This window comes from Strix uralensis, chromosome 4 (assembly GCF_047716275.1).
Source record: "Strix uralensis isolate ZFMK-TIS-50842 chromosome 4, bStrUra1, whole genome shotgun sequence".
Taxonomy (NCBI): domain Eukaryota; kingdom Metazoa; phylum Chordata; class Aves; order Strigiformes; family Strigidae; genus Strix; species Strix uralensis.
The window spans coordinates 92,053,452-92,075,396 of NC_133975.1; the positions used below are offsets into that span (position 1 = coordinate 92,053,452).

Consider the following 21,945-nt stretch of genomic DNA (forward strand, 5'->3'; position numbering starts at 1 on the left):
TGTAAAATGGGAGGGTTTGCTTTTTCTTTCAGTGACAGAACTTCTCTCTTCTATGGAGTCCATAATTTCAATGAAACTAGTAATGAAATTTATTTATGAGATTTCTCCACCATCAGACTTGGATAAAATCAGCCAAATGATTACAACTGCATTTGTAAATGAAGACGTGCAAAGGGAATTGAGTTAGGTGGAGCTGAAAAAAACAGTTTCCATTGTAAATCAAGATACAAACAAACTGTTTTTAAAGTTATCTGAAAGTAAAATAAATAAGTGGGAAGCATTTTTCCTGTCCTGGAATAATGCTGGTTTCCCTGAGTCATTGATCACTTGTCTTTCTGAAATGAATGATAGAAAACTCGAAAATAATTTAAAATTATTTTTACCTTTTATTTCCTAGTCAGGCACTCACACACAAAAAGGATCAGTTTGCCCAGTTCTGTGTGTCACATATAGATACGGATAACATAAAACATCTTCATGTTTACTGATGAGTATTAATGAGCATGTCTATAGATGTCAAATCACTAGCCACATTGTCTACCTTAGTTTCTACTCAATATGCAGTATAACTGGACTTAACAGAATACAAAGTTTATTGCTACTGAATATTGACAGTTAAGAAAAAAAATGTTCCCAATTTCTGATCAAGTTTAGTGTTTACTATCTTTTAATGTTTACTGTCTATTCTGGTTTTTTAATCAGCTTTGTCATTTTTGTGAATTTCAGAGACTGACGTTGATCAAAAATAATATTCTGTGGTAAGAAGGGAAGGGATAATGCTAAAATAAATACATGTTCATTAACATTTATTGATTAAAGCCAAATCTTCCTAAGACTAATTACATATAATAAACTGTGTATGTATTTTATGTTTTATTAAAAGCACATTTGAGTTTTCAGACTGAGAATGCCTGCTTGTGTCATTTCCATGTGGCTAAAACAGTATCAAAATCAATAACCCAGGTATTTAGGAGTAGAAGAAGATCTCTTACCAGCTCTGTGCTCTCACACTCAAGTCAAATCTTTTCTCCTAGAAAACAGGAATGTGTACTGTAATTTTTTAATTTTAATTTTAAAATTTCTTTTTTCCCTTTCTGTGTTGGGGTCAGAGCTTGATTTACACCCCAGCAAGGTCTGGATATTGCAAAGTTAAATGTCTGAGATCTTGGCATATATTTCCAAAAGCATTCACTTTCCTTAGTGGAACATCTCTACCCACAGATCCCAAATGCTTCAAGGCTGCAGAAACCTTGGTAGCAACAATCTTGGTGTAGGAGGTTCTTGAGACTTATGCAGTAGGTCTCATTTCCCGTGTTATTCACAAGCTTTCTGCAGCATCCTGAAATACCATTTTTTGTATGCTTCCCGTTCTTTATGCTCTAATACACAGCAGATCTTTGACATCCTGGCCACAGTCTCACAGTGAAGAGACTGCAAGTCTGTGTTTGCTTCTGCCAAGACTTCATCCTGTCTTAAATCATTATTGTAACTTTCATATCAACTGTCAAAAAGTACTCTGTTCTGAGAGGATGTTTTAGTGGCCCTGAAATCTGACACTCTCCTACTTCTTCACAACATAACAATAAATATTTGTACAAGATTGTCCCTAATAACCTGGACATCTGTAGATGTTTTTTAGCAGAAACACATTTTTTATACTAAGGATCTTTTTCTTCTATTAATGTCATTTAAAATTATACAACACATACATCTATTTCAAGCAATATTCTCACTACATTCTTTAAAATCCATATGCTATATCTAATATTTTCAATGTATTTTCACATATTGTCCTTTGAAGTACATGGTTAACTAAGGGCAGGTTTATTGACTTTTTCCTAGCTTGTGTCGAGGGAGCAACTTTCAGTTTGGACCCTAAGCAAATGAGGGGTCAGTGAGCCTTTGGGTAAACAGGGAGAGATGTGCTGAAGGAATCATCGTATTTTCTGACATCGCTGTTGGTCTTTGTATCCACTACTTGCACATAATGGAGACTAATGGAGGGACAACATACTTCTGTGGAGAAAACACCTGGAGAAACAAAGCTCCTGTTTGTTCAAGGTCTGAGAAAAAAATCAGAATGTTTCTGACCCTCTTAGCTGCCTCTGGGACAATATTATGGGGAATGGTTTCTACTTGAGTGACCTTTTATTCCTAACAGCTGAAAGTGATGCTCACCTCTGCAATGGTCATTTTTCTTCCCATGGGCAGTGAATTCAGCATCACGGCCGGGGAGCCCGTCTCTGTAGTGTACTTACAGGTCCACTGAGAAAACAACATGCTTTAGGACAAAAACGGTAATGGGTTTACCCTCTCCCCCTCCTCCCACTTTCTAAAGAGGCACTCATGGTCAGTTCGTCATTAAGGCCACTTCCAACATACAGGGTGGTAGCGCCTCTTCTTTGGCAACATGACATCCAGCGTTGGCTCTGCATACTTGATATAGTGGAACTTGGTGGGACCTGATGGGCTGGCCACTCCATCGGGGCCCAACATGATATCCTGTGTCCCCTCAAAGGAGCCCTTCACGGTGAGGGAAAGCTCTTTCTCTAAAAAGGCAAAACAAAGGTCATGAGAAATGTCACTATAATTTAACCAGAAAATTATGCTGGCTTGATTAAAAGAGGGGTACGGGTAGCAGAAATGTAGAGTTTGGACTAATGGAAAGGGCTCTGAAGGCAGTGCTGGCAGTGAAGGGAAAGGAGCAAAGCAGATCCTATTTTCATAGAAAGGGGACTCTGAATGTTCTCACTGTTATATAGAACTGGGATTTCAACTTTAATGCAGATCTAATAGATCTTATTTACATATACCTAAGGGAGTACAAGACGCAGTCGTTGAAGTCTGTAACAACCTAATGTGTTTACCTGGTGTTAACTGCACTGAATACTGTAAATACTATTTATTCCACTAATATATTACACAAAAGGGGCATCGTTTCATCAGTAAGCATGCAATTATTGGTAAATAAATAACAAAGCAATAACATCACTTGATTTTTGTTGCATCTTCTCTGTCACTTCAACTTCCAAGCAGCAAAGTTCACGACACTGTAAAAGACAGTGAACAGAAATATATGAGAAAGATTGTCACATACCAACCTCATTACTGGGAACTGTGAATCACTCAGCTTTTGGACATGTCCAGTTACCTGAAGTACCTAATTCCCTGGCATTTCTGGACTTTTGCCCAGTAGCCACTGACTAAGGAAAAGGAAAACCTTTGGAGTGAGTTGTAGAGCATCCTGCAGTGACAATGTCATATGATTGGGCATAATAAGAGGAAGATACAAAGGAAGAAAAACAGGAGCATTTTCAGGATAGTAGCATAGATACAAGGGGTTAAACCAGGAAAAACATAAATGAAAGATATGTTGCTGAGAGATCAAAAGTCAGTAGTAGAAAGGGTTTCCTGAAGAAATATTGCTGTTAACACTTTGGGTTAGGTTTTTTTATGGCACTCACTCTTCTTTCACATAATGTAATTACAGTAGGTCAATACTTAGTGCTAAGCTTACCCACCAGGCATGGCTCATCTCCCAGGGGAGGAAAGGGCTGGGTAGGTTGTCAGCAAGTGGGTTCACAGTCTTTATGCCATTGTACTTTGATAGACAGCAGTACATTTTTTTGAAGGAGTACTAGTACCAGAGAAAATCTGTGTGTGTGTGTGCGTGTGTGTGTGTGAAAATATGGGACAAATGGGAAATAATAGGATATCACCAATGAACAGGGCAATAAAATATCCTATTTTCAAGGTATCTAAATAGGAAAGAGGGAAGAAAGAGAAAGAACTGGCCTACTGGCTTCTCTAACTCCCACCCTTCCTTCACTTTTATATTAAGGAAACACTTATAGAAAATTTCTTGGGGAAAAGATACATACCACCAGGACTCCATTGGTAGCAATGGCTTCATGAGGACCAGAACTGGGAAACAAAAACATAGATTTTTTATATCAAATAAATGCCCACTCATCCTTGCCCAGGGTGTTGCCCTTTCTCCCTATTTAGAAGAATGACGGCCAGAGGGACCCCAGCAGGTATGTAACAAGCTCCTTTCCATACTTGCTTGGACTGAATACTGCTCTGAGGGGACTTGCCTCTGTACCAAAGCTGAGTGATGTTTATCATGGCTACTTTTTTGCATTGCAATCTCATGATCATCTAAAATGGAATCTGCGGTTAGGCAGTCAAATTCTTCTCCTCACTAGAACATGTAAAGTACATGTATTTCAGCAGTAACATGCTAATATGCTTGCATGTACCCTTTAGGAAGCCCAGTTCTATGTATTTACTGGTATGCAAATATAAACAAAGGGCACAGGGCAGGGGGTACCAACTACATGGGGAAAAAAAAAAACTTTCCAGATCATTCAGGTAAAGTCAGGAGATGGTGTGGAGTGACTTGAATTTTGGTCTTGGCTCTTCACTAGTAGAAGGGCTGACCTTAGGCTTGTCGTATAATTTCTGCTGTGTCTTAGTTATCTTGTGGCAACACAGAGACAAAAATACTGCTTTATACAGATGGTAGGATAACCATGCTGGAGGAACAGCCCTGCACTAGAGCTTCCAACACATTGTCATTGTGTTGGGTAGAAAGAAAACAGAATTACTAGGACCAAAACAGTGCTGCAAGGTAAAATCGAAGGAGTCAGAGATACACTGGAAACCTAGCCAGGATAGTTCAACATTAGGAGTCTGTCCAATGGATAAACTGAAACATGGAGAGATTGATGGACATGCATGCACACACAAGTGCATGCACACACACTCAGAAAGTCTTCTGAAATGTCCTTAGGTAGACAAATCTGACAGGGCGGGAAGAAGAGACGGTGCTGGGAGGTGCGTCTTTGAAAGCAACTAAATTACAGAACAAGCTGATTGAAGGGATCAGCTGTGTGTCTGAGACTGCAGTAATGATGTAGAAGTCTGGCACTTTTTTACAGAAATTCCACAAAGTGTGACTTCTAATGCTATTTCTCTGGCTTAACATTTAGTGAGTTCTGCATTTTTAAAATAATCTGTATATCACTTACGCAGCCTCCAATTTGAATTCAACCTCTAGCTCCTCCTTGGCCTGAAAGGAAGAACAAGAAATCAAATAAGTAGCTACATAATGCTTTCTCCCCTTAAACCCAGGTCCCTGGTATGCAATTTTGAAGTAATTGGCTGCAATGCACGCCCTGTGATAAGTATTTCAAACTGGAAGTTCTGAAATAACATTTCAAACCAGACAGTTTAACGATTCCTTCCTCACCTCCTTCCTTCTTCAAGGTATCATCAAAACAACCTGTACTTTTCTCTTAGTGTGAAGCTGCTGCAGAAAGACAATTTGCAACTTGCTTTGACTTCTGAATTCTACCTTTTTCTCCTAATTATTCCTGTCACTGTCCTGCCATGACTCACTCTCCTTGTTATTAGCTTGGAAGTTAAAGATACTTTCCACCCATCACATTAATATAATAAACAGACAGGTATTATCGAGTGATTCAAAGTTACAGTTATGTAACCTCCTATAAGGCCGCATTGATATGTATAAGCTAGTTGTGAGTGACCTAGTTTGGGTACCAGAAGCAACCTGCCCAAGAGAGCAAGACTTGCATGCGAGATATTTCACTGATCTCATCCATAGATCTCAAAGGGAATCAAGACTCTTTTTCCCATTTTATAGATGAGAAACTGAGAAACAGAGTAAACAAGTCATTCAGAGCTCCAAAACCTCACTAATTCCAATAGACAAGTCAGCAGGCTTGGTGCTAGCTGAGGTATCACTGCAGGGGACAGTGCTGGGATACGCACAGGGGCAACTTCAGTTTTGCTTTTGGGGTGAAAGTAGATACAATCAAAGGGGCAGAGGGTAGTGGCTACTGATAACACGGAAAAAAATTTACAGATTATTCACCCTGCAACAACTATGAAGCCTTGGTGTTGCTCAGAGATAGCTCACAGTCAGATCCCTCCCCTTCCTACCGCACTGTTTCAGTCATACGCTTTTAGTAATTTATAAAAATACTGGGAAGAGGGGCTCAGGCTCTCAAATTCAGATTTTTTACCACACTTTTTGTGTTTATATTCTGAATGGTAATTCATGTACCAATTTGGGGGTTAAGTCATCCATGGCAGAATCAGAAAGCTCACCCCAAGGTTTTGAAAGTGTTGTATAACTCTCCACTGGTTTCTTAGTTGCTTTATTTTTTGCTCTCACCTTTGGGCTGGGCTTAAAATACAGGACCACTGTTCTTTCAATTGGAAGTTTAGCGGTATCAAAGAGTGTACAGAGCAGATGGTCATCTGGAGTAGCAAAATCCTCATCATACACTGTCAGCTCCAGCACATTCTAGAAAAAGAAGGAGAAGAGCTTTTTATAGTTTCTACAGTCTGGACAACATTAGCTCTAGGGAAGAAGGAGTGTTGGGGATGTGCTTGAGAAGAAAAGTGATGAAATTAAGTATCATCCCCCTTTAGAAAAACATACTGCAAATCGAATTCATTCTTCCCTAGTTCAGTTTAATTGCTGTAACATGAGTAATACATTGGCTATACCTACACGACAGCTTAGTTAAGTCACAAATTCTGTATCCATCTTGCACTGATTCACATGAATCTCTAGTTTCCCTAAAACTTCAATATTGAGCTCAGTTTCTGGCCCTCCTAAACAGCACCATCGAACAGGCATGGGAACTCAGTCATCTATTCTGTTAAACAATTTGAACAGTCCCTTATCATGTGCCATCCCTTAAACAATTTCTGGGCACAGTTCAGGAGATAGGTCGGACCCACCATGCACAAAATCTGCTTCAAGCAGACAACTTTGGCTTCTTACCTTGACCTGACTCTGGATCCTGAAGTAGAAGGTTTCGTTCCACACTGGATTGTTGGAATTTCTCACAGTTTTAGTGCGGGACCTTTCACATGTCGCAGTTGGCAGCCACAACGACACATAGCAATCAGCCTGGCTGACTGGGTAGGGAAAGAGGCAAAACAGTTGTTACTGTGGCAAAGTCAGTGGTACTGCATGACTCTGGAAAGGTTACTGCATGGTACCAGCAGCAAATATGAGTTATATAAAGGCAGAAATGCCTGATGTAATGTAACTCTTTTCAAGATATCATTCTGAGAGGGAAAAAGCACAGGCCATAAGATCACCTAGAACAGGAGGTGGTTTCTATTCTTCCTTGTGTGAGTTACAGACAACAACAATGTTGTGTATACAAGAAGGTGGTGAGAATTTCCTCTTCTGGTCAGCCACTTTCTTCAGTTTCTCAACCAACAAGCGTTCCTATGCTCATGCATGCATGCACACACACACTAACCCTCAGCTGCTGTCTGATGAGAGGGGCCTGGGAGCCTCCTCCACCTTTTGAGAACAATTGCAGAAGATCTCCATCTCTGCCTTGCCTTCAGTGATTTTCTTGGTAAGGGTTTGTGAAAGCAGCTGCAGAACTACGCCTGTTGTAGGAAACAGCAGAGGCTTCCTCCAGGTGCTCATTGAATTAGACATTGGATCAACTAACTGCCACCCTCAGGAAGAGAGGGACCAACTCTCTCTCCAGAAATGCACCTTAGTGAAGGATATTCCATCCCATTTCTCAAAGGCACCTAAATTAAAGCATATCTCAAATGGCTACAGCCAAAAATGCAATGTACAGTGTGCCAGCAGAATGCAACGTTTCTTCCTGCAGGTTGCACAAAATACTTCAGCACCTTGAACCTCTCTCTTACACAGTTCTTAACAATAAAATAATCAGATATCATTTAATGCAAAAGGTAACTAACTTTGAGAAGGGATGTCCTTTGATATGAGACTTCTGAGAGAGACAAGCAATAGCAGCAGTAAATGGAGAGGACCCGTCAGCAGCAGGTAAGGACTCTGCAGGTAGATCAGGGGAACAAGAGCTTGCACATCAATTTGTGGGGAAAGGCAAAAACTTGCCTGGCTGCAACAGGAGCTTTTTCTTGTCTTGTCCTTTTCTTTCCTTCTCCAGCAGGTTTTGCCAGGTGTCACCCTACAGCCATTGGCTCTGTCCCAAACTGGGTGGAGGCTGCATTTTATGTTGCTGAAAGTGTATTTGTTCAAAAAAAAATTGTTGCTTTTCTGTCCAAGTCAGAATGAAGAACTGAAATTCAGAACTGCTTGAGAAATTACATAGTGCATTGTGATATGTCAACCTACACGTTAATTATTGGTTTTATATTTTTTAACGTTATAATGCAGAAATGGAAAAACACTTTTAATTAGGTCAATTTTTTCCTGAAAAATTGTAGAGAGATCAACACATTTCTGCAGAGTCAAAAAACCAATATTCCTCTGATGGAAAAATTTTTTTGGAAAATATGCAGCAGGCCCTAGCCCTCTACCTCTCCTGCTCTTTTCCACCTTCCATATCTTATTTTGGATTGAAAAAAAAAAAAAAGGGTTCTGACAGCAGTTTAACTGTCCTTGTCTGGAGTCATATCTTCTGCTTTAATTCAATTCTACCTTCCCACAACTCTTGTCTCTTAGTCTCCTTCCTCGTACTTTTCTCCTGACTGTGTTAGTTGAGAGGACATTTCACCTCCAGCAGTCAGTTTTCCTCCTTCCCATTCCTCAAGGAACAAAATCCCAAAGGAAAGGAAAAGGGCTGCTATAGGCTGCCTTCCTGCTCTGTGTTCAAGCCCACAGATGGAAACAACAGAAATTACCCCAGTAGTATCTGTTTCCCTCACACAGATGGCACAATGGGTTTTACAGACTGATGACTCTGAGAATCATGATTCCTAGGGACGTCTTTTCACATCTGACATTTTGGTTGCATACTACATCCCTTTGTCTCCTGCTCTCCTTTCACCCATGCCCACTTTGTGTTAAGGTCTGGGAGAGATGCCCAGGTCTTTACCATTCCCATGGATACAGATAAACAATAAGCAACATCAAAAGCCCCAAAATTTAAGAAGAATATGAACGTCCTTGAATGTGTCCAGAGGAGGGCAACAAAGCTGGCGAAAGGGCTGGAAGGAATGTCCTCATAAGGAATGGCTAAGGACATTGGGCTTGTCTAGCTGGGAGAAAAGGAGGCTGAGGGGCGACCTCACGGCTCTCTACAGCCTCCTGAGGAGGGGAAGTGGAGAGGGAGGTGCTGAGCTCTTCTCCCTGGGATCCAGTGGTAGGACGTGTGGGAATGGTTCAAAGCTGTGCCAGGGGACGTTTAGACTGGGCATTAGGAAACGTTTCTTTACCAAAAGGGTGGTCAAACACTAGAACAGGCTTCCTAGAGAGGTGGTCAATGCCCCAAGCCTGTCAGTGTTTAAGACACATTTGGACAATTCCCTTAACATCCTTTAACCTGGTCAACCCTGAATTGGTCAGGCAGTTAGAATAGATACTAGATGATCGTTGTAGGTCCCTTCCAACTGAAGTAGTTCTATTCTATTCTATTCTATTCTATTCTATTCTATTCTATTCTATTCTATTCTATTCTATTCTATTCATAAACAATGCAGAAACCCTGCAGTACACAGATGATGCATGCTGCAGCAGGCTGCCAGGAGACATTGAAAACATTGGTTGGTCATACCAAATGTCTCTCCAGTAAGGGTAGGTCTAGTCAGCCTGGCCAGTCTGGCTGTCTTACACAGTGCCTTGCTTAGGCACATCAGTATCTCTCTGAAGGAGAAACAAAATGTCTCATCTGGAACTTTTCCAGCAAAGGAAGTTTCTTGTCTTTATTTCATTTATAGACAGAGTTGATTTAAGAACTAGATTTAAGGCTGCCCTTCCTCTGTCTTAAGACACCACTTTTAACTGCCTACTATGTTTCAAATTCCAGCATTCAGTCTATGCATTTCCAGGAAGCATGTCTGTCTTGGACTGGGTATTTCTGGAAAGTCTCATCTGGAAGAGTTTAGCTTTTTTCTAAGGATGAGACAGAAGAAAAAAACATTAGGCTTTTTCACGTTAGAAAAGAAATTCTTAATCATTTCACTGCCATGTAACAGTTCCTCTACACCTTCCTCCAGTGTAGAAGTAACGATAATTCTAGAGCAGTACTGCACCTGATCCAGCATACATCATCCAAGCAATGCCAGACTAATGATCTCCCAAACCAGACTTTGCACTGGGAATTCCGTGGTTAATAACCCTTGCTAGACTTATATGCTCAGTGAATAATTTTTTTTTTAACAGATGTATTTTACCCTCCATGCATGCCTGTGACAATGAGTTCCTCAATTTACTTGTATATTCCTTTTATTTGTTTTAAACCTCCTGTTTCATAGTTTTATTGGGTGCTTCTTTATTCTTACATTGTGAAAAATGGTGAGAAATAACTCCTTATTTGCCTTCTTCCTCCAATTCCTTTTTGTAGAAACAGATTCCATGTCCTCCTCAATAATTTCTGTTTCACTCTTAAGGCCAGCCTATTTAGTCCCTCTGAATGTAAAAGTTCTTTCAGATCTGTCATCGCAGTTGGTGCCTTTCTACAGCTTCTTTTGTTACTCCATTTCCTCAAGTGTCAGAGGCTTTTGCAGTGGACTTACCAAGTATATCCCCCCTCAGAGAACTGTATGAGCATTAATTTGATTATGTATGACTGTTATTTTCTTTTTTTTTTTTTTTTTTTAAGCTGGGAAATTCTATGCAGATAATAATGCTCTGAAGAATCTTGAAACTGCAAAAATAGGTATTCGAATATGTTTGGAGATCCTAGAAGTAATTATATTGATTTTAAAATGTTTTAAAAGTAATTCTGTATGACTACCGCATGACTTCAGGTTTATCATTGGAGATCGATGACTGTTGGCTAGCTGCCAAAGTACTCTGTTCTACTGATGTGATTCATCATTCTTGTATCTTAACTGTACTTTGAGATACAAAGTGTATCAACAATCCTTAATTATATGAGTACATGCAGGCAAACTAGTCAGCTGTGTATTTAATGCAAAATATTGCTTCAGTTCTGCTTGCACAATCTCTACAACCTAGTTATTTGTGATTTTGCCTTGTTGTCTGACATGCAGAAGATATGAGATGAGTCCTTGATGAAACCTTTCTGTGTTATTGCATCATCACACATGTGCCACAGCCATGGACCAGGAGGGATGTGCAGGTGCAGAGGGTGCAACCCAATGATATGACCTAAGATACGGCTAGCATATCCCTGACTCGCAGCTGTGACACAGGGAAGTCCTCTGATATACCTTCCAGAAAAACATGTGACAACCACAAGGTAAGATGGGAATGGTACTGCATGGTAAATCCAGATCTTCGCTTTTCAGAACATCTTCCCTCGCTCTTCCTGTGCAGGAGACTATAGTGCCAATTGCTGCTGCTCACAGTGAAACAGAAGAATCAAGAGGGATGTCAGGGTTACACCATTTCCCTTCCACACTCACCCTAGAGCTAGTTTCAGCATTCTGTCACAGGTAGTCATGTAGCTGTATTGATTCAAACAAAACAAACTCTTAACTTGCCTATTTTGTGCGAAAAGCCTCTCCTCAATGCATGCGTGGGTAGTCCATGTCCTTTAACTAAACAGTGGTGTTTTCCTTTCCTGCTCACTCACTTCCCACCACTTTCCTGCCATGTGACTCACACAGTTGCACAACTGCAGGACTGCTACAGAAGCCTTAGAAGGGACAAGGCATCCAGCTCTCAGTCAGCAGTTTTCTGATAGTCATTTCAGGGTAATTAATAATGGCATTAGCCTGGTGGTAATGATTTTGGAAAGTTTTTTCTCGTTCATTTCATCTGTGTCAGAATCAAGACTGGGAGGGATGAAAAAGTTTGCTCCTCCCAGCCACAGTTCCCAAGGTGCTACAACCCAACAGCAAAATTACCCCTTGCTTTTGAAAACATGGGATGTGATCTTTCATCCGTGTCAGAAACTCTCCTTTCTGTCAGAGAAAGTACTTATCCTCAAAAACACATTCAAGTCTTAAAATGAACCAGAATGTACAGGAATAACATATAATGAAACAGCAGCAAGCAGCAAGAACTGACCTGGTTTATAACAATTAGTTTACACAAACACTGGGTTATTTCAGAAACACTCGGAAAAAGGTTGCTATACAATTATAAAAAGAACAACTTGTTGCCTGTACCGAGATACTGCTAAGAATAGAGATACTTACAGGTGTCCACTCGCTGGAGATTTCTCATCCGGATGATCCTTACAGTCAGCAGATAGCAGGGAGAGGATTCTATCTGGAGAAGGGCAGTTCAAAACAGAGTATGAATAAGCCTTCAGTGGGGAAAAGTGTCAAATGTGCAAACTAACCGAGTGCTAAAAAACAATAATACAGTCAGTAAAAATTGTGTCAGCTGTCTCACTACTCTGCAGATGAAAATCTGCAACAAACTTCTGCTATTAAAGAAGTCTTGTTTTAACATTTTATACATTTAACTGTCTTTTTGCTGTGTTACATGGAGACCCTGGACTGCTCATCATAGCAGAAAAGAAAGGGATAAATCCCTGCCAATTGATACTGTCTGAGAGACACTTGCAAAACCCCTTGCTCTGAAATTGCGGGAATTTAGTTCTACAACATTGTTACAATAAGTGTCTTGAACAGAGTAAATGCACTGGTGAGCACCATGGTGGAGCTGGCAAAATACATGCAGTTACAGTCAATCCCCTTAGTAACCTCCCATGAGGTCCCATTTCATTGAAAAGAGCACTGTGGAGAATATTTGTTGTCACTCACTCTCACAGGATATACCCAAAGTACCACTCTCTGAGAGGTGTTTTTGCCTTCTGCTTCAAACACATAGATATCTCTTTTTTCCCTTTACAGTTGTACTGGGAAAACAGTAACAATAATCTGAGCTTTCGTAAATCAAACTATGTGATAAACCAATGGCTGAGAATTGTTTCCAGAGGATTTAGGGGGTAAGGAATTAGGTATGGGTTGCCTTTGGAGAAAGATAAAGAACAATACTTCCCTTCAAAAAACCCTTAAGATTGAAAGTGCTTAACTTCCTTTGGTCCCTTTGAATGTCTCAACCATAACCTTCTATAAAACAAGCCTCTTCAGATTTTGTGACTGCAGGGACCTCTTCCTATTTACTATTAGAGGATAATGTGATTTCCTTCTTCTAAAGAAGGCGGTTTCCTGCTGGCTCATTCCATAAAGCTGTCTCTGGCTCAGACCTATCTGCAAAGGCTACTATGACAAAGCCAATAAATAAATCAGCATTTCCTGTGGCTGTGACACAGGTTCATTTCCTCACACTCCTAGAAAAATTTCCACCTGAATAAGTGGTTACAGAAGAGCCTTCCAAATCATTCTTTTTGACAACTGCTATTTTTATCAGCTGATTTCCTCTCATTTAGGAGCATCCTTCTATTTCTATAGCACTTCAGAGACTTCCTAGAATGACTATAAACAAGCAGACAGAATAGATGTTAAGGCAGATAAAGAGATGCTGGAAGAACCTCACTTAAAACAATATGTGTAATGCTGCCAATTTTTTTTTTTTTTTTTTTTTTTTGTAAGAGAACAGAGCAAAAAGGGTCTTATTTTCAGATAGGAAGACAATTAGGCCTTCTTTGTCACAACAAATTATTTTTTCAATGCTTTTAAAATCTCTTCTCTCTCCTAACACATCATGTTATGTTAAAATGGTTTTGTTGAGATCTTAAAAATGGTTCCTTCTTTCACCCCTCCTGTATATGCCTCAAGAATTCTTTGTTTTCTTCCTTTTTTAGTACTTCTACATGAAATTCACCCTCAGCAATCCATCCACCTTCTATTTCCAGTGTTCTCAAAGGAGAAACATCCTAACAGAAGCCGCAAAATTTGCAGACAACTGATGGAGGGGTATGTCCTCAGAGCTACCCTATGCAAGGACACTGGTTCACATTTCAGAAACAGTATAGCCATATTAATACAGTACTCCACCCAGTTAATTAACCCTTCTTCTCAGCTGGGTAATTAGCAAAGGTGGATCACCACACTCACATGTTAGGAATGAGCTTGGGCACCTCAGCATATGCCCTAGAAGGCAGAAACGCGTTGTTTGGTAGGACCTGCATAAGCACAGGGCAATTCTTGAAGCCGTTTATCTCCAGAGATTGCGCAAGGTGCTGCCAGCTCCTGGATCAGCTCCAGCTATGCTTCCTCAGGCAAAAGTCATTGCTTGAGTGAGAACCGATGGATTCAATATTTGCAAAGCAGTTTGAGATTCTTAGATACAAGATATTAAGGAGGCGCAGTAGGTTGGGGTTTTTTTAAATGATTATTACACGGTTTCTGCCATCTGATCACCTGTCTTGTGGTTCCCATGTGATGGCTTTCTAATGTGTTAGCCAAATTTCCCCACCTGTCATGGGGAAATCAATTGTCAGAGCTGCAGGTTTCACGAAAAGACTTACTGAAGTTTCACCAAAAAAAATCAGTGGCTTCACAGAAGCTACAGAAATCAGGGCCTGCGCTTGCACCAGGGGAGAGGCAGATGCCACCAGCCAGTTACCCGAAGAAGAGGCAGCAGCCAGGTATTAGCCATCATGGCAGCTCCTGCACCTGCTGGTGGGGGGGTAGCAAAGACAACAGGGAGAGCAGAAATCATGCTGTGATCAGGCCTTGCTAGTTCTACTACTCCCAGGAGGATTTCCTATTTTAATTAATTCCAGTAACATATTAACCAAAAGAAATGTCTTTAACTAGCAACTGTGACAACCATAACATGATATACTAGGGTCTAGTTATACAAACAAAGAAAATAGTAGCTATTGCACAAATCAAAGGATAGAAACTCTGTTATTCTGTTTACTAAAGCGTATTATGATCTCTTTAACAAAAAAAAAGGCTGCTGCTGTGTCATGATGTTCCACATACGGAAAGGTTTCCACCTTTGGTGGTGGAAGACCCCAAGCAATGTCTTGCCCTGGGGCTAACAAGGACATGCTACAACAACTGTTTAGCACTGTCACATTGTAGTTTGCTTTTGATAAAATCAAGATTGATGTGGTCACTTTGTGACTGTTTCACTGATTGTCTATCTGTTGGTTTGTCTTCAGTTTGGTGCTTCCCAAATTGTGCTCCCATGCGCTTCATGTACACATGTGTATAGCATAGATACGTGCAATATGGCACACTGCGATGGCAGTGCACAAGCAGGGTGTACACTGCTAGTTTCTCCGTACTCCCAAAACAAAGTTTTATTGGGATTTTCCACACAACAGCTCCATCAAACATAGAGCAGATCTCATAGTCTCTTCATCCAATTTTCCACCACTTCCCATAAAAAAAAAAAAAAATAACGTGGTATGATACTTGGCACCAAATTACTATGCTGGTGGGAGTAAAGGATTTCTCTGTCATGTGAATGATTCCAACTTTCTCCCACCCGGGTGAGTAAGAATTTGAAAACAGAAATTTCTCTGTCATGAGTGCTCTGGTGATGCAGGCTGTCTGCATTCTTGGCAGATTTGTGCCTCTGTAGGTCTGTCCCAGCCCTCTTTAAAGTCGCTTATATTCAGATGTAGGTATGTGTGGCATGCATCCATCTCAAGAAGCATTGCTGTAAATTACTCCACTATTTTAGCTGTTTAATACATCCTGTCACATCACAAGTGGCTGTGTAGCTCAAAAATGTACTCCTTAATGAGACAAGAGTCCATGAGACCACAGGATGGCTATTCCTCTTTACCTTTTTTTACTTGCTTTTCTCTCAGTACCTTTCTTCAGTCTCTAGGCTTCTTCATCTAACAGACTCTTCCAGCATGGGCTATTGCTATCAACATCTTCCTGGCTTGCAATATCAATGGTACAGACATTCAGCAGTCCACCATGCCTACTGCAGACTACCCCAGTCTCACGATTCCACAACAGTGCAGCCAAATGTATGTTGGGTCAATGCATATTATGGTTTTGGGTGTTAACATCTTGGTTTGCCATACATGTTTGATCAGGTAACAGAATGTTGTAGCCACCTTCCTAAAACAGAGAGCAGTCACCCAACAACACTGATCCAGAGAGGAGAATTTACTCTTGAATCAGCAGGGCCAGCCAACACATTCTCAGTCTTGATTGTTGCCCTTTTTAGATTGGTATTTATTTCAAAACAATCATAACAGAAAAAAAATACAGAGATCTTTAAATTCATCTTCAATGTGTCTGATGAAAACTGTATCACCAAAAAGCAGCTGTCCTCCAAGCAGGTGCTCAGCTGTTGCTTCTCTACATGAAATGTGGAATGCCTTTCATCTAGTCTCACGAAGAGGTGGCCTTTGTCACGCTGGATGAAAAATTATGATGAGGAAGCAGAAAAAAATATGTGTGCCACAGTATGCTGGTACCATTACCTATTTGAGTGCAACCACACTGCATGCTATTCCACAAGCCATCATGCAAAGATCAGACAAGATTTTAAAATACCTTGAGGACAATCAATTTACTTTTTCAGCAGTTGAAAAAGGCCATTTCTGCAGGCCAACCTGAAAAAAAATGTGTTATCTATGAAAAGAGCTTCCTTTCCACCCACACATTTTTCCTGCAGTCACCCAATAATAATGACACTATCTGTTTCTATGTCATCTACTGGCACAGCAGCCTTTCCTGGCACAGATAGCTTCCCTGCCTTGACTAAGGTCCCCCTGCATTCCTGGCCCAGAGAAGCATTCTGCTGAGATGAAATCACGCACAGGATGTCACCAGGGCACTCTTTTCTTCATCTCCAGGTGCTAATTTAACTAGATGGTAGCCAGGGATCAAATCAAAAGAACTAAAATACTTTGCAGCTGACGGTGTTTCTAGAGCTGGTGGTGTGTGAAGAAGTGCCTATCTTGAGCTGTCTGAGAGTCACCTTTCCTCAGAGAATGTGCATCCTCAAATTTTTAAAGTTGTTAATCGGAATGCTTCAGGCTGTGAACATCACTCAGACAAGTCCTGCCCCAGCCTCCTGGCGCCTGTCTCCCACTGCTGTGGGATGTGCCAGGGGACCCCACTGTGGCACACTGCCTGGGCCGAGCGTGGTTGGCTGCTGTTTAGTCATGTCTCTGAAGGTCTTCCTCATTCTTGACAAACCCAGGCTCCACGACAGAAAAGCAGCCACTCTAATTGCTTCCTTCCTTTGCCTCCTCCAGGCGCTGGGGCTGTGGCAGCTCCATCGACAGCTGGCAGGGCTGTGCAGGGGCTGGGGGGTGCCAAGGACTGCTGCTGTCCCCGGCTGGTTTTCACAAGCCATGTGTTTCATGTTTTTTATTAGTAACATAACTTCTTCTAATCAGACCACCTTTTCACCAGAATTAGCAGAAATCTTGGTTGGATATCGGTGAATTAAAAACTCCCACAGCTGGATGGAAACACCCCTTTCACGCATGTGGCCACTGTAACCCTTGTTCCAGCTGGGAAAATTTATCTGTGTCCACAGGAGCATGACAGGTATATGCAAGGCCACAAGAATGGTGTCCTTCAGATCGTTGCTTCCTCATACATACATCCACCATGGGAGTCTGAACACTTTCAAGGAATAAGACTGTGCAGATGATACTGTGCTTGAAACACATTTCCAAAAAGCAGAACTTCAGATATTGATCGACACGACATGGATACTCTCAGTGCACAGTAATACCAACTTCTGCAGAGATTTATTATTTGACTGATAACTCAGGCTAGTTGCATAGCCCTTTCAGTAAACATCATTTTCCATCTCTTAGTGTTCCCATATGTTTAACAACCAGATTTTTTCTGATTTTGAAAAAAAGCTCCATTTGAAAATGCAGAGCATGCAACTGCATGTTCAAAATTATTTCCATATGTAGAACTGTAGCCAGGGGAATAGAACAGTTCATTCACGAAAAGACAGAGCCCTCTTACGTTGCTTTGCCCTTCACAACAAGAACAAATATGAGAGAAAGAAACTAGACTGAGCATTAACCATCTGAGGGTTGAGACTCATCACATCTAATTCCAGATAGCTATAAAATAGGTGTTTACATCTGACAGCTGTTAGGCATTTCTGAAGTCTCATCCTAAGGTAGACATTACCACAGGACATGCAACATACTCTGAAAATCTCTATTTTTCTGACTACTGATTCTCAAGGGAATCTACAGGTCTATCTTAGACACAGATGTTTTACATTTTTGAGGTCAAATGTGGATAAGACAAACCATATTTCAAAGTTATGAGCTGATGGGAAGTGGTCTCCTTTGACTTTGGAAGGTTCATTTTTGAAGTGGGAGGCATGCTGGAGAATGTCATTTCAGCACTCTGCATTTTAGGCATCCCAGACATCCCCATACCACCACTCGGGGTGGCAGGTGAGGCACCTGGGATCAGAACAGCTTCTGCAGCTGAGCAGAGCCACTGCTAGTGCCATGCTCCAGCAAGAACCACAGAGCTGGGGGTGGCTCAGGAGTTGCTGCCAAGCCTAGGGCTGGAGCTGCTCCTGACAGCAGGCTCTTGTCTCTGTGGGAGACGGGGACCCCATGCCTGGCACCAGCTGCCTGCCTCAGCTCCTGGTTCACATGCTGGAGTCCCACCTGCAACAGAGGCAGCAGCTGCAACTTCCTCATAACCTCACCATGCAGCATGGCCGCTCCCCACTGTTCCCATGATCTCAGGAGCTGCTTCCAGCTTCCAAAACCCAGCAGAAGCCAGAGGTCCTGCTTTGCACAAGGGTGAGGGTTTAACCTGCCCCTCTTCTGTTCAAGTGCTGCTGTTCTCACAGCTGCACAAACCCTGCAAGAACAAGGAGCCCTTGCCTGGCAGGGAAATAAGGTACCACTTGACCTGAGGTATGAGGCACCTTACCCTTTTTAAGACATGGCTCATGCTGAATTCAAAACTATGCATCCAATTCTTCCCCTCCCCTTCCCTCATGCTAATTATTGTATGAGACCTGCTGCAATCCTTAAATATTTTAATATAAGCATTGTTGTCTAAAATACCAGAGCTGGCTCTGCCTTCTGCTTTAGCGTGGGGCAAAGGACCAGCCAAGGCCTGAATAATATAGATTTCTTAATGCAGATAAAAATCATTATGTTGGCCTAAAGGCAAGTGCAGTTGCTGGGATATGCTGTGGTATGCTTCTAACAGATGATCCCTCTTAGCAGGCAGAGACCCTCATATTTAAGTCTTCTGGTAGTTTCAGGGATGAAAAATTTACATTTGAGAAAAACTGAGCAGAAGATAAGAGCATTTATGTGTCCTTCACATAAACACATGATTTGCTACAGTAATCAAGTCATGATCATGCAAGTGCATAGGATAGAGTACTATGTTCTGATTAGAGGAAAAACAGTGACTGTAACCAGATACAATAACAACTCGTCAATCCATTACCAATGGATTGTCATGAATTTTTGGAATTATGAAACGTTAAAAATAATCCTTAGGTGAGAGACAGGGGCAATATAGTGGTCTAGAAGAAGGTTATGGTCCCACATGCATAAGATGATTCTTTTGGTCCGTTACTGACACACGTGCCCCCTTGAAATTTCATGACCCTTAGATGTCTTTGATCTAAATCTGAGTAGATAATGGAAAAACAAACACATCACTATGTGGGATTAAGAAATGGAGACAAGAAGCTACATGTCGTATCTGTAATTATCATAGGTAATTATAACCCGGAAGATCAAATCTTTTTGCTTTCTCTCATCATGATTCTAGGTTCCTTACCCCTTGTAAGGAGCAGGCATTATACCAAAGACTGATCAATTAATTGTTTTTCGGCCTGTTTTAACTATCCACAAAATTATTCATCCTATACATGGTCCAGAATTTTGGTATCTCCACAGGCTGGAGATACCAGATATTGTAAGCTAAATATTTGCAAGATGAAATGCCACAAAGACCCAGGACTGATAGAATATATGCTGAGAAAATACAGTATAATCTTTTAATGCCACTGATTTTTAATTTTTTTTAAATGAAAATCCTAACACTGGACAAACATGAAAGCTAAACTTTGAAAAGTGTGTGTGCAGTAAAAATACTGCAAATGTGAAATAGAATTTGTTTAAATTTCTCAGTGTCTAAATTGTACCGGGACTACCTGATAACTAGCTTATCACTAAGATCACCTGACTGCCTGTTTACAGGATTACTTCAATTTCCAGATAAAGTTCCTTTTCAGCTTCATTTTGTCTCAGTTTAACTCGTCTGCATGGATTATAATGTAAATTTTCATAGAATTATCTGCCTCAGAAGTAGATGCTTCTTGGGACAACACAGTTATATGAGTCACAGTTCTCTAATCCTCACAGATAGGAAACAATGCCTGTACTTACTGCACAGATAACAAAGTGGCAGAATGAGAACCCCTATCAAAATCAGTTATTTGTAACAAAAATAAACCTATGACTGATATTTAAAAACAAGAAATACCTCTAGCACATTCAAGCATCACTCCTTTCACAGAATCCCCTGTTACAGTTTTTTTCTAATGGAGCACAGAAGAGGTGGAAAATCAGGGTTCGATAATCCAGGACTCCCCCATGAATTGCTAGGATAGAGATGGCACTTCCAAAGCCATTACAGCAGAATATGCATTACTGTTACTTTTGGCCCTTACAAAAATAATTGTGAAATAGAAAGCTCACCAATGCATTTCTTTTACAAGCAAGTGATTAAAACAGTAGATATTCTGCATGCTCCCAATAAAACATAAGAGAAATACAACAAGCAATTCTGAAAAATCATAAACATAAGTGGAATAAAATGATCCAAACAATAAATTTAAGGGTGTTTCCCTTGAAACACTCAAACTGCTGCCATCATTATTTATCTACCTGAGCCTTCTCCCTTTTTGAGCAAAACAAAACCATCCGCCCTCCTTGATTCTAAATGTTCTTGTTCATAATACCTTGAAATCACCTTTGTCTGGTACAGTACTTCCTTCATTTTCTTCTTTCTGTTCACCATCTCCCAAAGAATTGATGTCTGAATCTTCATCCTGAAGAAAGAAAGAAGTAATAAATGATAACATTAAAACAACAACAGCAGCATTATCAGGGTAGATAATTAATTCCTACTTGCAATAACTTATGCTGAAACCCCAGTTAGAATAGCTGTTGGTTACACCCAGCTGTGTTACAGTGTTCAGCACAGTGAACAAAACACCACATGGTTCGGTACATATACTTCCAAAATATTTTACAATGTAAGGTGCCCCCTTTTGAAACGCTTTGTAGGAAAACACCATTAAAGGACAGTCCTTATAAATATTATTGAAAGTATTCTGTTTCTGTTTCCCGAGTACTTCCTGAAGCTACATGCCTTCATCCAGTCAAAGAGTACACAGAACAACATATAACATACTACAGTTAAAATTAAATGCAAATGTTGAAATGACCCAGAGAATGAAAAATAAAATGGAAAATTCAGAACAAGAATGGGAATGTGGAAATAGAATTCCATTCCCTATCCCTATGCTCTATCCTGTCCTTATTCCTTTTCCCATAACAAAATATGGGGTTGTCACATTAATATGCATGTCAAAATTTTGCTGTTGGTACATATATATTAAGCTTTTAATAAAAGTAGCATTTAATTATGGAAGAAAAAAGATTTTTTAAGACTGGGTCTGAATTCAGGCTGATTATTCAATCCCCTAAAAATTGTTTCCTTCCTTGTTCATTTTTTCCACTTTCTCTTCTTTTTCTGTTCTCTTGCTATGCTGACTTCTCTCATTTTGCCTTTCAAGCTGAGATCTTTGGCTCCAGTGGAATTAGGAAGACTTTTACCACTGGTAGCCGCAAAGAGAACATGTCACCTTAAACTCCTTCAGGCAGAGACATTGCCGCCTAGCTCCATCAGACAGTAAGTTTGTACAGTAGCTTGTATATAAACACACTCACAAAGCAGGATTTTGTTTTCTGTCAAATGCCGTGGACCTTAAGCAAATTTCTAAAGCTGTTTTCTTACCTGTAGTGCTCTTGCTTTTGATAGCATCATGGCCTTCCCTGGATTCATGTAAGAGAGTATTTCTGGCACCTCCACGGGCAGCACTTCCTGAGACAT

The 21,945-nt window shown here is 40.6% G+C and overlaps 1 protein-coding gene across 1 annotated transcript in view; it reads right to left on the minus strand.

Moving 5' to 3' along the window:
- Positions 1–21,945, minus strand: part of LOC141943157 (cytosolic phospholipase A2 epsilon-like) — a 34,764-nt gene extending 12,819 nt beyond the window's left edge. The window contains exons 1-11 of the mRNA XM_074867887.1: positions 21,850–21,945; positions 20,789–20,878; positions 12,106–12,178; positions 6,821–6,957; positions 6,203–6,334; positions 5,034–5,074; positions 3,882–3,924; positions 2,993–3,050; positions 2,383–2,549; positions 2,179–2,265; positions 993–1,030 (exon numbers count right to left, since the gene is read on the minus strand). Coding sequence (XP_074723988.1) covers positions 993–1,030; positions 2,179–2,265; positions 2,383–2,549; positions 2,993–3,050; positions 3,882–3,924; positions 5,034–5,074; positions 6,203–6,334; positions 6,821–6,957; positions 12,106–12,178; positions 20,789–20,878; positions 21,850–21,945 — 962 coding nt within the window. The remainder of the gene's footprint in view (positions 1–992; positions 1,031–2,178; positions 2,266–2,382; positions 2,550–2,992; positions 3,051–3,881; positions 3,925–5,033; positions 5,075–6,202; positions 6,335–6,820; positions 6,958–12,105; positions 12,179–20,788; positions 20,879–21,849) is intronic.